Raw genomic sequence first — 18,489 nt, forward strand, 5'->3', positions numbered from 1 at the left:
CCGCCGTGCCCAGCATCATTCTCCCGTTGCTGTAAGTGCCGCGTCGACCGTAGCCACAACTGAGGAATGTGGCCAGAGTTCCAGAAAAGAGCCGTTGGCTAGCCATGCCAATGTATAAATCAGCGAAGAAGTGAACCTCTTTTGAAAAGAATAGAAGTATGTCACAGATGCCATAAGAAATATACAGTGAGGAAACCCAGAAGTCTAATTAAGGAAGTCCCAATAACTACCAGAAAAGCAAGAACGGTAAGGTGCAGGCTTTCGTATTAAAACTGAATAATAACCCAAGAGGGTATAAGAAATAGAACGTTAAGGAGCTCCATATAATCAACTTCCATGTTGAATCTAAAGAACTGTTTTCTTTTGGACATTTCTGTCTACGTCTAAAGAGCAAGTGACACCCTAAGCTTAAGCTGAGCTGGGAACCAAGGTTTCGGACTGTTTATGTTGGAAGAAACATTTATATCATTGTGTTAGACCTAAATTTGAATATTAACTGAATTTTGGGGGAGGATAAAGCCTGAGCATAAGAGAGAATATTGTCCCATGTGAATTTTGCAAGACGGAGTACGTCTGATATGCTCCATACTAGGATTGTAGAATTGTATCTATGTATGTGTTATTCCTATATATGGGAACTGAGCACTCTGTAAGAATTAACCGAGCCTGAACGTAGTTACATTAAGAAGTGTATGAGATTGCTAGTATAAGATTTTAATGTAAACCTTTTGGATACATTAACTTAAAAGGGGGGGGGGGGGGAGTTCAGACTCTTTAGAATTAGAATTTCTAACTAAAGTGTATATATGTATATCTAAATAAATGTATTTCTTTAATTCAAACCACATGAGTTTGTCATTGTTCTGAGAATTGAGTTACCACTTGTTAAATTTCGGACCATGCATAATTAGTAGGGGAATCCATTAGCAACTAAGAAAGGAGGACTACGACTGCAAACCACTTGATCCCTATATTGTGTTTTTAGTAGTTTTAAATTGTGTGTCAGAATTCAGTTGCTGGCTGGTGCAGTCGACTTAAAAGAATATAAATTTGTCGGCAATGGAATAGATGAGAATAAGTATGATAAGTAAATAATATAACTAATAATAACAGGGATAGTACGAAGACGTAACACTGGCTATTCACAACCAAACATAGAAGTTTTTCAAGCCACTTCAGACCTTCAATAAGCAGAGTGGTGGTCTCCAGCTGAGTGATGAAATTCATCTCCCGCCTAAAATGAGATGAATTAGAATACAACATTCATTAATACTACCACTGATGTGGTGAAGCATGCAGCATGTTCAAGTCCCTGTATTTCTCATGTATACAATGACTGCAGTCCAGTACTATTTTAGATGGTCGGTGGAAATGAAAATCACAAACATCCATGCACACAGCTGGATTTGAATCAACAGCCTGTTGGTTGGAGAGAAGATATACTAACCACTCAGCCAATCAGGCTGGCTAATATATAATAGCATATAATTAAATAATTCATATACTTACTCTCAATCCTATTATGGTTCTCCTCTCCTGTCCCATGTGACCAGGCATTTTAGTACCCTTCCAGACACCAGCTTTTTTCTTTAAAAAAAATTACAGTTTTAGCACTATAATTTTAATTCAAAATTTTATTCCTACAAAACTAACTTTAAAGTAAGTATTTTCAAAATTTAAGTTGAATGATCAATCAACTACATTTATTTCTGCATAATTTTCATCAGAAAACACTACTTCTCCCTCCTCCCACATATTAAATGACTAAAACATCAAAAATTTTGTTCAAAATCTTAATTTATCACAAAAATATCTTTAGCTAAGTATGTTGGTAAGTGAAGCAGTGCCTTCTGTACTTCTAAAAAAAAACTTACCACTCCACCCCCAATACATCCAGGCCTTCGATGAGACTTCGTAACACCATGTGTTGCAGGTCCACCTTTAAATCCCCAACGCTTAACTACACCCTGAAATCCATGTCCTCTCCTGAGATATTTATTAGAAAATATACAAAATTAGAAAAATAAACTGTATTTACTATTTATTATAAATAAAAAATAGTATATTTTATGATTTTTCATAGGTTTCTACAAAAGCAGACTCTCCTTTAATCAATTACTTCATAAAAAAAGATTTCCAGCTTGACTTATTTTATTTGTGAATTTCCAAAATCTAATTTGCAACAGTTATTAAAATTCTGTCATTTCAAATTTAGAGATTAATGAAATTAACAGAGCCTTCAATCATTTGTGATGATGCACTTTGGGTGCATACCTTGTGAATGATCTCTAAGGCACATGGAAGGTTCCATTATAAGAGCTTTTCACTCAAAGGAGAGTCAGCTGATCTCATGGAGACTTTTCCTGCAAAACAGATAAAAAAAAAATACAGGCAACTGACACACATGGTAGACCATGAAGAGTCTTACCATTCTTGTCACAGCATTAATTAGATTTATGTGATGTCAAATTAATGAATCTAAAATTTAAGAGAAAATAAAATGAATTAAAGTTTAACATTCATTAATACTACCACCATATGCATGTTCAAGTTCCTGTATTTCTTGTGTATACAATGACTACAGTCTGGTACTGTTTTAGATGTCATTGGAAATGAAAAATAAAATAATGATGTCAGTCTCGAGAAAGAGAGAAGCTGAAAGATTTAAAAACAAAAAATTGCTAGACTGAATCAATCTGGATAAAGATTTGAATACTATTTCAGAGATTTCAAAATGGGATAAAGAAAAATTAAACTATACAGAATGAAATCATGAGGTAACAGAAGGAGAAATGAGCCTTCTAGAGGAAGGATTAACATCTGATTTTAAATTAGAACCATTAAAACATTTCAATATGGAAGAGAGTGTGGAGTCATCTTATGCCTATAGAGCTGTTGTTTTATAGCAAGAGTTGCTACTCAAAATTATATACGAGGATGGTCTGAAACGTTCTCGACCTAACAATGAAAAAACAAATTTATAATTTCAAAATTATTTTTATTTTTCAACAATATCTCCATTAAGACTAATACATTTATTCCAGTGATGCTCCAGCGTCATTATCCCGTCCCTATAGTGGTTCTCAGTAAGATCTGCAAAATACTCTACAGTTGCAATCACCTTTTGATTTGAAGAAAAAAAAAAAAAAAAAAAAAAAAAAAAAGCTGACCAGCTGACTCATCCAAGCCAAATTTCCTCCTGATATCTCAGCCCTATTTCTGTTCACAATGAACTCAAGCTATTTCGTTTAGCAAGGAAAATTCTACAAACAGATAGAGGGGGCAGCCATGGGTTCACCACTCTCCCCACCCCTAGCCAACTTCTTTATGGAGACTTTTGAAGAGAAAGCTTTCAACTCAGCTCCACAAAAACCCACCGTTTGGCTTTGCTATGTTGATGATGTGTTCGTAATTTGGCCACATGGCTCAGATACACTCCACTCCTTCTTAACATACTCAAACAACCAACATCCCAGAATCCAGTTCACCTTGGAAAAAGAGGAAAACAACAGTCTCCTTTTCCTAGACACTCTAATCACTCGCCAGCCTGGTGAATCCTTGGCTTTCTCTGTTTACAGAAAACCTACCCATACAGGCAGATACATTCACCAGCAATTCCCCCCCCCCCACACACAACAATATGGGGTTATAAAAACACTATATAACAGGGCAAAATTAATCTGTTCAGATGACAATGCCCACTGAACTAAACCACATCCTAACACCTTCTTAGTCAATGGCTACAACCCCAAAAATATTAAAACCAGTTAACCACAACCCCCCTTAATAACAAAGATTACACTAAATCCATCACCATTCCCTATATCCAAGGCACCTCTGAAAAGTTAACCAAAATCTTAAAAAAATATGACCTGACTTCTTGTTACAAACCATATAAGAAATTGGCATCCCTTATCTGCTCCAACAAAGACCAGCCACTTCCCCTAGACCTACCAAGGGGTATACCAGGTCCTTTGCAGCTGTAAACTGTCCTACTTTGGCCAAACATGCAGGACAGCAGATGTCAGGATTTTGGAACACAAAGACTACATCCAGTTTCATCAATACAGCCACTCTGGGCTTGCAGACCATGTTCTGGATACCCACCATAGAATAAATTGGAAGAAAGCCACGTTAATACACTGCAGCAAATTTAAATATGAAAGATTGTTCATGGAATCAGCCTCTGCTCTAAAAACTTTCCAAACCTCAACAAATTTGGGTGCATGAGACTGTCCCAATTTGGGAAGCTTGCATCTTGAGAACTTCAGCCCAACAGCCAAAACAATCCAATATATCCCACTAAGGGCACCTTTAGGACTCTAGGAACAACAGTAGTTTTCTCTCTTCTGCTTTTTGTAGTGCCTGAGTGCACGTGTCATAGTTGTATGTTCTCATGAAGATGGTAATGTGACATTGTCGAATTATAGGCGGTATTTATTAAAGTTTCTTTTAATTAATATTCCAGTATACATTGTAAATTCCTTAAATAATTTCAGTCAAACAGAAAGGTGATAAAAGTCAACCAACAAAGTACCATCCAACTGCTCTCACTTCTGTTCTCTTTAAAATCATGGAGAAGGTCAACAACAAACTCTTGAACCATCTAGAGACCTGCCAATAAATCAATGACCAACAGTATGGATTCCACTACTTGTGATCTGCAGCTGATCTTCTTGCATTCACCACCCACCTCTGGACTCAAGCCATGGAAAAATTTTGAAAAACTCATGTGGTTGAATTCGACATTTCCAATGCCTTTGAAATGTCGAGGGCAACTGCTTTTCACACTCTGCAACAGAATTGCCAACTTTCTCACTGGTCAATCTACTTGTCATGGTGGATAACTTTCTCTCCTTAGATTACTGCACCAATGCAGGAGTACCCCACCCTCTTCCTATGTGAGTATGTGAACTCTCACATACTTCCAATCCTATCCATAGCTTTGCCAATGGCAATACACTCCATTCCTTCTTTTCATTTGACAAACCTCATAGTCCTCAAGATCCACCATGACCACTGACCTGAACTCTGATCTTCTAGCTATTTGGATCAATAGGGCAAGGACAGCCTTGTAGACTTCAATACTATCAAAACTTAGTCCTGCTAATCTCTCTCAAGAAAGAGCTCGTATTCCCCCCTCATTACCTTCCATAATACTGAGATATCCAAACATGTCATATTTCTCTTCTTGACTGACCTGCACCTCCGATCTTTCTTGCCACAACCACATTTCAATCATAGCTTCTGCAGCCACCAAAATACTTGGTGTATTTTTTCACACAAGACACTTCTTCATACCTTCACATCTGCTAACTCTATATAAATTCCAAATCCTCTCTAATATTGTTCAATTCTACCCAGAAGAGGAAAATCTGGCTAATTAATGATCCCTCTCTCACATATCCACTTCAATCCTTCTCTCACAGATGTTCAGTTTATGCCTCTTCTAAGATACTTTCATGGACATTGCTCTACTGAATTGGCCACTACTATTCCTCCAAAATCATTAGAACAAGATCCACTGCTAACCAACACCCTTTAACAGTCCATATTGAAACTCACTGAACTAATTCACTGCCTTCTTTTTCATTCCATCTACCTCTGTTCTTTGGAACTCCTACTCTGCCTTCCTCAAAGATTACAACTTTAAGCTCATCAAGCAAAATGTGGACAGATTAGTGCCCAGATATAGCACTAATGTGCTATAGCAGTGTTTCTCAACCTTTCTAAGCCCAAGGACCAGTAAAATGCCTAAAACAATTCTGCGGACCACTAAGTTACAGAGGCGTAGCTGGGGGGAGATCCGCCCCTGGCAGCACCTTTTTTGGCATTTATGAAATCTTGCCTTACTGTCTATAAAACAGCAACTGAGTGATGAAATAGACTTCGACAATGTGATCGACGATTTTGTAAACAGAAAAGCAAGAAAAATAACATTTTAGAATGTTGGAATTAAAGTTTTAGTTCAAAAATAAACATAGTGTTTTTAATTTATTTCCCTATACGTTGTTTTGACTTTTTGCAATTTTTTTAAAAAAAACCTATGTAGAAATTACCAACATTTCGGAAAAACTGTGCCATTTATTACATAATAAATCTAAAAGCATGTTTTCAAAGATATGGCAACATAATTAATTAAATTGGAAATAAATGATTAAAAGTGTATCTTCATTGAACAAAGTTTTAATTTTTATTAAACAAATAAATAAGATGATATAATTATGTTACTACTTACTTTTAATGAGATGGTTGAGCTTCTCGGCCCTTGCAGTGTTGCTGGATATCTGGCTCAATATTGGTCAACTTCAGTCGAAGATTCACACACACACACACACACACACACACACACACACACACACACACACACACACAAAGACGATTTCAGTATTTTGTTTTTATTTGAAGGAGCAATGAAAATTCTTACTCAAAAAGAAAGGTTGTAGAAAACTGCATGACGATTTTCAATGCTTCTTCAGATAATTCCAGAAATTCACTTCTCACTGAAGACGAGATCCAAAATCGAGCAAAACCAAGATCACGGAATTGCATTTTAAACCCACTGTCACTTGAAAGCTCAATTAACTGTTCCTTTTTCGATAATGAAAGGTCGTTCTCGTGACTGCAAGCCTGAAATGGATCGGGAACCCACAGAAATTTCTTATAAAAGTTATTCGCAAAATATGTTTCAAAATTCCGTTTCAGATTTTTGAGGTAGTCACAAACCCTTTCCTCAAACTCAGAATGAACAAAAATATTATTTTTCACTAAAAAGGATTCCAATATTGGAAAGGTGCAAATTGTCTGTCTTTTACATAATTAATCCATAAAACCAGTTTTTTCTTGAATGCCTTTATTTTGTCGTAGGCATCAAGAACAGTTAAAAAATTTCCCTGAAAGGAGAGATTTAGTTCATTTAATTTCGAAAAAATGTCTGAAAAATAGGATAGTGTTGATAACCAAGCTTCGTCAACAAGGAGTGATGCAAAATCAGAATTACGTTAATTTACAAATAATAAAACTTCATGCCGTAATTGAAATAACCTTGTTAGTACTTTGCCCTGGAAAGCCAGCGAATTTCAGAATGAAGCAAAAGTTGTGTATATTCACTGCCCATTTCATCGCAGAGTACTGAAAATAACCTGTAATTTAATGGTCAAGCTTTAATAAAATTATTTAGCTTGACAGCGTTGCATAGCACAGTTTTAAATTCTGGTGGCATTCCTTTGGAGGCTAACGCTTCCCTATGTATGAAACAATGCATCCATTTCATATCTGGAGCTACTTCTTGGACCTTAGAAACAACCCTACTACGCCTGCCTGGAAGAGCACAAGCTCCATCCAAACAGAAGCCTATACATTTTTCCCACTCTCAACAATGTAATTAATTATTGAGAGTGTGAAATATTTCTTCTCCAGTTGTTCAGGATGACTAAGTTCTACAAAACAGAATATCATCATGAATGTTGTTATCATGCGCATATCTTACGTATCATATTAACTGCACATCATTTGTAACATCAGTAGTCTCGTCTATTTGTAACGCATAATTAGGGCTCTTCTTAACTCTTTCGATCAACTGAGATTCTATGTCACCTGCCATATCATTAATTCTGCGACCAACAGTGTCATTTGAAAGAGGAATCAAATTAACATCTTTTAGTAACTTTTTACCAAACATAGTTTTTACCACATCTTTTATAGCTGGAAGTAGTAAATTTTCCCCGATATTCGCTATGCACAAACTTAAGAGACAGGATGCTTCCAGTGCTTTGCTAATGGAACACGGGTTCCATTAGCAAATATGATATATATTTGCTAATGGAACCCGTGGCTGAAATTATATCTTTTCCATGATTTAATGTCCCTAAGCATCACTAAAAAAATTCAATTGGCTTATTTTTCACATCATAATGTTTAGTTTCTAAATGTCGAGTTTCGCAGGTTTCATGCACTCGTTCGACAACACTTCATAACACAAAACACATTGAGGTTTCTGTTCACTTTCATCTCCACACCAAGTAAACCCGAATTCCAAATATGAACTGTTATATTTCCTACTGTATTTTTTCTTTGAACTGCTTGTTTCTTCTACTTTAATAGTACCAGATTTACTGACCATTACAACAAGTGTATTACAATTAGGGCTAGCATTACCTGTTTCATTTGCTATTCTTTTCAAAGTCCTAGTTCTAAGTCACTTTTCCATTATTAAAAAAACATTTCCGATAAATATATAAATACTGGGGTTAACTCACGACACTTTGTTCAAGTATCACTTAGCACTTCTGAAGATATACTGAGCCTTGGTTGAAGGAAACTTTCAATAATAAAAATCAATACACAACAAGCGATTGGTTGAAATGTCGATAACACATATTCACTTCAAATCTGACACAACAGCAAGGGAAGGCAGATGCAATAAGACTATACTGTTTTTCAATTTACCTCTTTTATTATTCGTCATTCTGCAGCTACAAATTTAGTGGAAGAACGACTAATAATAAAAGAGGGGTGAAGTGAAAAACAATATAGTTTTATTGCTTCCGCCTTTGAATAATCTGATGCTATTTGTTGGTTTGTTTAAGGCTCCATTTGATTTCAATAATTTTTATTTACTTATTCAATTTTAATTTGTTTTGTTTGGATAATTAAAAATTATATATTTATTCTATTAATTTAAGTCTGCCTGCAGACCACCTGTCCCATCGTCGTGGACCACAGGTTGAGAAACACTGTGCTATAGGTATCATGGACTGTCATGTGGATCATATATATATATATGTGTGTGTGTATAAAACATCTGCAGAGTTCTCACTTGCATTCAAGATGTCTGTGAATCTTTTAATTATTTAATTGATTATTATTGTCATATATAAATGTTTGAGGCAAAAAAAGAAAAAAAAACACACACAAGCTGCTTTTGTTATGCATATATGCAATTCATTCACAAGTGTTAAGCAGCTACTTGTATCCCATAATGCAAAGCATGCATCCTTTAGGGTGTGTATAATGCTATGCATTATGGAAGGGCCACTACCCAGACAGGTTTGGAGCTTTAATGAGGTCTCATCAGTGGGAGCCAGATCCAGAAGGGATACCTAGATTAAAGTCATATATTTTCTATAATTTGATCATGTCTGGTACAAAGTCTCCTGAAAAAGCTGCCATCTTAAGGCCTCCCTTCTACACTCTATGACTGGACTGTCAGCTTCCTCACTGGTTTTTCATTATGCCATGAGAGGAAGCACCCACTCATCAGATTTCCCCCATCAATGCTAGAGTACCTCAGGGTTCTGTGCTCTCACCCACACTTCCTCCATTACATCAATGACCTCCTTTCTGTGACTCTTCAAATCCTATTCACAGCTTTGCCGATGACAGTACTCTTCATTCCCCTTTCTCAATCAATAAACCCTGCAGTATCCTAATGATAGATGTCTCAAGATCTTCCATAACCAGTGATTTAAACACTGAACTTCTCAACATCCTGAAAAGGGGTGAAGACAACTTAGTAAATTTCCATGCTAAAAAAAAAACTCAAGCCTGCCTTATTACCTGCAAGAAAAATCTTACCTCCTCCCCTCTTATTTTTGTTAATGTTCCAGTTTCCTTTCAAGATCAACTTTCTCTGCTTGGATTGATTGTCACAAAGAGTTTATCATGGCACAAACAAACATATTACTTACATAGCCTCCTTAGCCTCTAGAAGCTTTTCTGTTCTAAACATTACTTCTCTTCCTCTCAACTCCTAACACTTTATAAGTCTCAGATCCATCCAACTTTGGAGTACTGTTCCGAAATTTGGGGTGGAGCACCTCAGACTGCTAGACTGCTCTCTAAGAATTCTTGATGATATTCAGAAGAGAACAATCTGCTTAATAGGGATTAAGCAATCTGCTTAATCCCTTCCTCACTTTATCATAAGTACTCTGTTTCAGTACTGTGCCTGTTGTATGGGTACTTTCATGGCATTGTTCTTCTGAACTGGCAGCTACCATTCCAACACTTTCTTCTAACTATGTAAGAACTAGAGAGCCACTGGCCAACTTGTACACTGTCCAGCTTTGAACACACTAAACTAACTTCTCATCAGCTTCCTTCATTCCATCCACCTCTATGCTTTAAAACAATCTCTCCTCATACTGTTTTTCCCACTGACAATCTCTCACTCTTTAAGAAACATACCAATAGGCTACATTTTTCTCCTTGTTCACACATGGCACTATAATGTTAAAGGTTTTGTGACCTTTCATGTGTGGGGTCAACATAAAAAAAAAAAAAAAAAAAAAAAAAAAAAACACCCTTCAACCTTCATATCCCTTCTGGCTCTGACAAGATTTCTATAAAGGTTGAAACCGGTCTGGGTAATTGCCTTTCACATAATTCATAGTATTATACACATCTGTGCTTTGCATTATGGGATACCAAGGCAGCTGATGTGAAGTCATCAGCTTCTATATATAAGTAGAGCCTGTTGTGGAGATATTTCATGCACAAACTTTGTCTTGGCATCTTTTTATGTTAATAACAACATTGTAAAGCATGGACTCCTTGTTACGCTATTGTAAAGTTAGTTTGACTTAATGGATTCAGTTTCGAAAAAGACTGGTCTGTGACTTTTCAGATGCAAATGATTTGAAGTGACCCAAAACACCAGATAGTTCTTCTGTTTAAGTCATGCATCTAGATTTTGTACGAAAAACAAACACTAGACATCATACCTCATATGAAATATTGCACAAGAGATATTGCAGTACTAATGGATCAGGAACCGGCTGCTTCCAGTACAGATAGAATTTTATCATCAGATAAAAGTATCTATGAATTTTTTAACAACAAACTTCCTGTGATTAAAGAAAAAATAAAATAAAAATAACATAAATTACGTCATCCTGTTACAAACATGAATTTATCTAAATACCAATCTGAGCCGCATGGATTCTCATCTTCGGCGGAACTTATTAACTCCAAAAACAAGAAAGTTTCCTGTTTTCAAAATAGAAGCAAAATCAAATTTAGATTAATAATTAAAATTAATAATTAAAAAAAAAAAGGCAATAAATTCCTTTAAGAGAAATGAAGTTCATGAATGCATTTATGAGACTGCTCTTGTTTGTAAACTTCTCAAAAACAAGCTTACCCCCCCCCCCCCCATACACAAGCACGTAGGAAACTTATAAATATGATTTTCCATGAAGAGATTTCACATAAAACATAAGCTTGTTGCTCATCCCAAGAAAATATTTCTTCCATCACTGCATACTAGGTGGTTGACATTCTTTATCACCTGGTGAACTATCACTGCTCCAGCTTATTGGAGATGTGAGATGACAAATGCCATGTTTGGTATCCAGAGCATGGATTTTGGTTTCTCTTCCCCTCTTCTTCTCTGTGCATGAATGATACCCTTCAAGGCCATGACAAACATACTTAGAGACTCAAAGCCTTTTCCTCCATTCTGAGGGTACATCAGTTAAAACTGTGGTGCTTGGCTGACAATTCATGCACAGGCTCGAGCCTGTCATAACAAGTCAGGAGGCTTCCCGTCAACTGGTGCATAATCCCACTGCCACATGCTCTGCCAGTGAGAGAAGACAGATTCTCCGGATATAACATGCATACAGAGAGAAACCAGTCCCCATGCCATGACGTAGTCTCAACAGTGCCCCCCCCCCCCCCCCCCCCCCCAATACCACTACTGTGACTTCCTTTCCAGACATGACACAGAGACTGGTTTCTCTTCTCTGTATGGAAGTTTTGTAAGAGAGTCTGTCTTCTTTCACTACATGTCCCCACTATATCCTTCTGGCTAATTATTATTAAATCATAAAGGCTCCTACAAACAATGACAGTAACAATGTGACAAAAATGAAATGCTGAAAGATTTCTAGACAACAATAAAAGCTGAAAATTATAGAAAAATACGTGATCAACTTATAATAAAGTACCAGAAAAATTGAGATAGGAGATCAACAAAGATTTGTTCTCATCTGGGTATTCTTCCTGGAAATCTCCCTCATAAACCAATCTTATCAAAAAAAGTCACATCACAAGCAGACAAAACGTACATACCAAACCAGAGTCTCTTCACTAAAACCTTACATCCACTTTACTACATCCATGGCATTAACACAAAGATAAGTGACAATCACCACCACCACTTGCAGTCTTCCACACTAGACATCTTATCCCTGACAGAAATCCAGACTGCAGCTGCATCTACTGCTGTCCACATCCAATACCCAAACTACACATTTCACAATTCTCTTTTGCCACAAGAGAAATGAAGATTTCTCTTGTGAACTATTCCCAAATAACTACAACCTGCAGCTCTTCAAAAAAACATCAATAAACTTCTATCTCAGTCCTCAACTGCACCGCACACATGGCACTGATGTGCTTATAGGTCTCTCAACCTCTTGTGGATCAGATCAATATAAAAAAATAAACAAAATAAAAAAATATTAAAATGGATCTCATGCAAATTTCTACAATTTGCATGAGATCCAAATCAAATCCGTTTCAACAGAAATTTGAATCAAACAGATTTGAATTCAAATCCATAAATGGATTTGAATTCCAGTATCTAACTGGAAGATTATCAAACATTTCAAAAGCCAAACATATAATATATTTGTTTGATCTCAAATTAGGGAAATATTAAAAGAAGAATTTGAAAAGATATTCACTAAAATGAATCAGAAGCTTGGAAGTAACTCGGCTATTGCTGAAGGATTTCTAGACAACAATAAAAGCTGAAAATTATAGAAAAATAGGTGATCAACTTATAATAAAGTACCACAAAAATCGAGATAGGAGATCAACAAAGATTTGTTCTCATCTGGGTATTCTTCCTGGAAACCTTGGTGCACTGAGTGATGAACTGGTTGAATGGTTCCACTAGGATACCACTAGGTACCAGGAAAAATGGAATGATAGTATGATGGGAGGCAACTAATTTTTTCAGAGACATGCAATGGCATTTACAAGACGAAATCACACATTTGTGCATATTTTTAACATTCTTTTTATTATTTGTACTTATCATTTTGAATTATTATTACTTATTATAATCTATACGATACTTTTTACACCTCTCCTTGAACTCATTCACTGATGATGCACTCACAAGCACTGCTGGCAAACCATTCCCCACCCTCCAAGCAAAACTTGTAGTCCAAACACCCCTCTAACCACACTCTTACACAATTTCCAGGGATAACTCTTGTCCTTTCCCTCTTCCTGCCATATACTGAAACTACTTTGGTGTTAGTCCTATAAAAAACCCATTTAATAACTTACATGTTTCTATCATGGCCTCTCTTTTTACCTATCAACTAGCCATTGTAGCCCACAAACCTTTAATATATTACAGTAGATTATACGGGAATTGTGGTTAATGAAGTGGAGGTGAGTAGTCTATTGCATAACCTCAATGTCAATACATCTGTGGGATTGGATGGTATACCAGCTCGTGTTGTACGAGAAGCAGCTAAAGAATTGTCAGTACCCTTGACCATTTTGTTTAATTTGAGTCTCGGGTCTGGGTTAGTCCCGAGCGGGTGGAAAGAGGGGAAAATAGTTCCACTGCATAAAGGTGGTTCCAAGACTGCTGTAGTAAATTACCGACCGATTAGCATATCAGGAATCATTGTCAAGGTCTTAGAGAAAATAGTCAAGAGGAAAATACAAGATTGGATAGAAGAAAATGGGATACTGTATCGGGGACAGCATGGTTTTGTGAAGGGTAGGTCATGCCTCAGTAACTTGCTCACGTATTATAACACAGTGACGGCTGAACTGGATAAGGATAATGGGTTTACGGTGATTCTACTGGACCTTGCCAAGGCCTTTGACAGGATTCCACATGGAATTCTAATCAGTAAATTGCAGCATATGGGAATGGACATAGGGTTGGTGAGATGGATAGGAGGGTGTTTGACGGAGAGATATCAGAGTGGTTTACTCGGGAGCAGAGTCCACAAGACGGCCTGTGACTAGTGGTGTGCCACAAGGATCTGTTCTTGGACCACTGCTGTTTAATTTGTTCATAAATGATATAGGAAATGATCTGAGAGGAACAGTTCATTTGTTTGCGGATGATGCGAAGTTGGGTAGGGCAATAGTGAATGCAGATGACGTCAAAATTTTGCAGGATGATTTGGATAGATTGGAGGTCTGGGCTAAGGAGAATGGATGTCAGTTTAATGTGGCAAAATGCAAGGTTATGCATTTTGGGGTGAAAAGATTGGCGGCAGTTTACTGCATTGGTGGAACCGTGCTCCAGGAAATTGATGAGGCACGAGATTTAGGAGTGTTGGTAGATAAGGAATTGAAATTTAGGGGACACATTGCAAAAGTGACCAAAACAGCTCATCAAATCACTTGGTTGCTGAAGAATACGATGACAAGCAGGTTATTGTTCCTCTGTATCGAGCCTTGATAAGACCCCATCTAGACTACTGTGCTCAGATTTGGTCACCTAGGTTTCTTCTTGATGGGGAGGAGGTGGAGAGGATCCAGAGACGAGTGACCAAGATGATAGCAGGTCTGTGGAATGAACCGTATGAGAACAGGTTGAGGATTTGTGGGTTGCAAAAATTGGTTGATAGGCAGAGGAGGGGAGATATGATTGAGACATTCAAATTACTGAAGGGTTTCTATAAAATTAATTCAGAAGATATTTTTGAGAACAGGGCTGGTTGTGGGAGGACTAGGGGACATCCATGGAAACTGGGCAAAAGTGTGGTTAGTAAAGGTGTTAGAGCTGGGTTCTTTACTTTTAGAGTAGTGAATGAGTGGAATGCGCTCCCTGAGTCTGTGGTGGATGCTGTGACAGTGAATGAGTTTAAGGCGAGGTATGATAGATACTGTATGAATGTCAAATAGTTGTGATGAATATGATTTGGGGCCTCCCTCGATGAGTCCAATGACTCCCTGGAGTTGCCCGTAATAATAATAATAATAATAATAATAATATATTCTCATTGAAGAATTCCATAGACCTGTCACAGTGTTTGTCACTTAACTCAGGAGCTTCTCCACAAATTCCTCATTCCTGTGGAATTCAGGCAAGCAGTAGTCCAGGTGTGACATTATTAAAGCTTTACAAAGGGGAATAATAACCTCCTTCTTGTCAGTGTGTTCTTTAAGTAATTTGGTGTGTTATTTTGGCCCACTTTTGCAACATGTTCTCAGCCTCTTAGCAGTTATATAAATTCTATTTCTTTCCCTCCACATGACTGTTTCTCCTTTCAAACTATGCCCCAATGTTGAAGTCTCCCATAACAATTACTTGTCCTGTATTCATTGTGGTAATTTGTTAATGCATGCCATCAACATTTTCCCTTGTAATCCCTAGCCTATAGCAGCAACTATATATTTGATCCTGATGACCTTCATTAGCATCCCCCCCCCTTCTCCAATCCAGTTCCCTCTGCCTTTTTTCAAAAATGCATTCCCTTGCATTCCATTCCTATGACTAGGGCTCAACATATTACGTAAAACCTTGCTTGCTATGCAAAAAAAAATATTCACCCAAGAACCCTTCCCTATTTTTTGATATGTCCCAATAAGTCAATAGGAGGTGCAGAGAGTGATTAGGAGTGTTGCACTGTGGATGGAGAAGTTATTTTTTTTATTAAATTAAAAAATATTCTGTTTTGCTGGTCTGCAGCTACTCACTAGCTAGCAAAATCCAGTTGCTGTGAGTGAGTGAGTGTATTTGTTAAGTGTGGCCTATGACTATATCATCCTCTATCAAACAAGTCTCACTAATGCCTATATCTTTTGGCAAGTTGAACTAAACAGTGCCAAATACTTCTGGCATTAGTATACATTAACTGCAATATTCTCTTTATTTTACACCTCCCTCACTCCATGTGTTGATTCTGCCACTCAATCATTTGTAGGATGCCTGCAGCCACACTCATTTGCAACACCCCTCTAAATAATCTAGTTTCCACTTACTCTGCCCTTATAAACTTATACTGAACAATGACTTTTCAATACTCCTAACATTGAATCCACAAATGTATGCAATCCATCTACTTTACGAGGGTGGTCTGAAAAGTTCTCGGCCTCGACCACAGATGGCAACACCATCGGCAAGATTTTTTTTTCTAAGTTGGTACATTTGTCATAAGCATTCATGTGAAATTGAAAGTCATTCTATCAAATAGTTTGTTTTATAGAGCTGAAGCAAAAGTGTTGTCTGTATCCCTTGAAATGGATGAATTGCTTTTGCTGTTAAACCTTCTTTTATAAAATTCTTTGTAAAACAGCAAAAGAAATTCATTCGAAGTTCATAAAAGTTTATGGACACTCTTCTCCTTTATTTTCGACAATTAAGAAATGGGCTGCCGAGTTTAAATGTGGCCGTACCAGCCTTCAAGATGATCCATGTGAAGGACGTCCAAAAAAGTGTAACAACACCAGAAATCATCGATCAAGTGCACAATATGGTATTGGATGACCGGCGAGTCAAAGTGTGTGAAATTGCTGAGACTATAGGCATTTCAAAAGAACATGTAGGATATATTTTGCATGAAGAATTGCAAATGAAAAAGCTTTGCACAAGATGGGTGCTACGCTTGCTAACAGCAGATCAAAAACAAACTCGCATGAAAATCTCTGAACAGTGCTTGGAGTATTTTAACAAGAATAAAACTGATTTTGTGCACTGATTTATTACTATGGATGAGACTTGGATTCACCATTACACACCAGAATCCAAACAGCAATAAAACAATGGACCAAAGTCAGTTCCATCTGTAGGAAAGGTCATGGCATCAGTGTTTTGGGATGCTTTGTTTATTAATTATCTTGAAAAGGATAAAGAAATAACCGGGGAATATTATTCCGATCTTTTAACCAGACTAGATGAAAAAATTCATCAGAAAAGACCCAGTTTGCAGAAAAAAATAATTTTTCATCAGGACAATGCACCTGCTCACAAAGGTGTTTTGGCAATGGGAAAAATTAAGGGATCTGCACTATGAATTGTTGGAATATCCACCCTATTCCCCAGATTTGGCTCCCTCTGACATCTATCTCTTCCCAAAACTAAAACTCTTTGTCGCTGATCAGCATTTTTCTTTGAATGAAGAGGTGATTGCAGCTGTAGAGGGGTATTTTGCAGATCTTACTGAGAACCACTACAGGGATAGGATAATGGTGCTGGAGAATCGCTGGAATAAACGTATTAGTCTTAAGGGAGATTATGTTGAAAAATAAAAATAATTTTGTAAATTTGTTTTTTCATTGTTAGGCTGAGAACTTTTCAGACCACTATCGTACATTAGTATTTCTGTCCACGGAACTCACTCCATACATCCACAAACTCCACCATTTCTCCTACATAATATATGCGCTGACTCATTCATAATCATGGCTCTTCTCATCTTGTCTCTATCATACCATGGCGAACACTCACAATCTTTACTCTTGCATTATCTCCAATACCTGCCAGATCATTTGTACATGCCAGAACAATCATCTCCCCCCCCCTCTCTTTCTTCCTCACAGCATCATCACTAACATCCTTAACTTTGTATCAAGGAAATACAATTTCATACCTCTCTCTCTCTTCAGGTTCTTATCTTATCATGGAGTATTTATATGAAACTATACTTATTCTCTTGTTCTTTTCATACTCTGCTCTCCTTCCCTCACATCTCTTTCATGTTTTGCTTTTTTCATACTATTCATCAGGCATTTCTTCAACCATTCTATCTCATTTACATAAGCAAAGTGGATATTAGATCCAGCATTATTTCAAAGCCAAACATAAAAACTATGAAAGTTTCATAAGTTCACCAGAGAGCTTGTGGGAATCCATTCATTCCTAGGCATTCATGAGTTGCCTTAGTGTGGACTACTTAAAAGACATAGGCACTGGCCAAGCATCTATATAGATGCTTAGTAGTCCATACTACAGCAACCCGTGAATGCCGAGGAATGTATTCCCGCAAGCTCTCTGGTCAACTTACAAAACTTTCATAGTTTTGTAAGTTGACCAGAGGGCTTTTGGCTTTGAAATAATGCTGGATCTAATATCCACTTTGATTATGTAATTTTGCATTACCAAACTGAGCCTTTTGATTCTTTATTTTAGTAATTCTATTCTCATGTTTTGTCTTCACATAGCAAGCTATCTCTCCCATTACCATCTGGTCATTTTCCAACATTTCATTCTTGCTATCATCATACCAAGGTGTAACTTCATTTGCTTCCACCACTCACAACAACAACCTTACCAACATTCTCACACACATTTTATCACATTTCTTTGTTTAACACACCCCTTGAGGGTACATGGCAGGAATTTGATGATGATGATGACGATGAACTCTCCATTGTCATACCTCTTACACTCTCTATACTTATGGCACTTCACTCTCAAAACTCACTTCCTACATGTGCTTACCAGTTTCAGTCTTTCCACAAATCTTTCACTCTATGAGGGGGAATGCATTTCACTCATAG

The 18,489-nt window shown here is 37.1% G+C and overlaps 1 protein-coding gene across 1 annotated transcript in view; it reads right to left on the reverse strand.

Annotated features, from left to right (window-relative positions):
- mRpL3 (mitochondrial ribosomal protein L3) overlaps positions 1-18,489 on the reverse strand; it is a 122,445-nt gene that overhangs the window by 17,801 nt on the left and 86,155 nt on the right. The window contains exons 7-8 of the mRNA XM_090408424.1: positions 1,875-1,986; positions 1,510-1,587 (exon numbers count right to left, since the gene is read on the reverse strand). Of these exons, the coding sequence (XP_090264550.1) occupies positions 1,510-1,587; positions 1,875-1,986 (190 nt within the window). The remainder of the gene's footprint in view (positions 1-1,509; positions 1,588-1,874; positions 1,987-18,489) is intronic.

The sequence above is a fragment of the Typopeltis vanoorti genome, chromosome 18, assembly GCF_054136105.1.
Source record: "Typopeltis vanoorti isolate ZY-2024b chromosome 18, IOZ_Tvanoo_1.0, whole genome shotgun sequence".
Classification (NCBI taxonomy): Eukaryota; Metazoa; Arthropoda; class Arachnida; order Uropygi; family Thelyphonidae; genus Typopeltis; species Typopeltis vanoorti.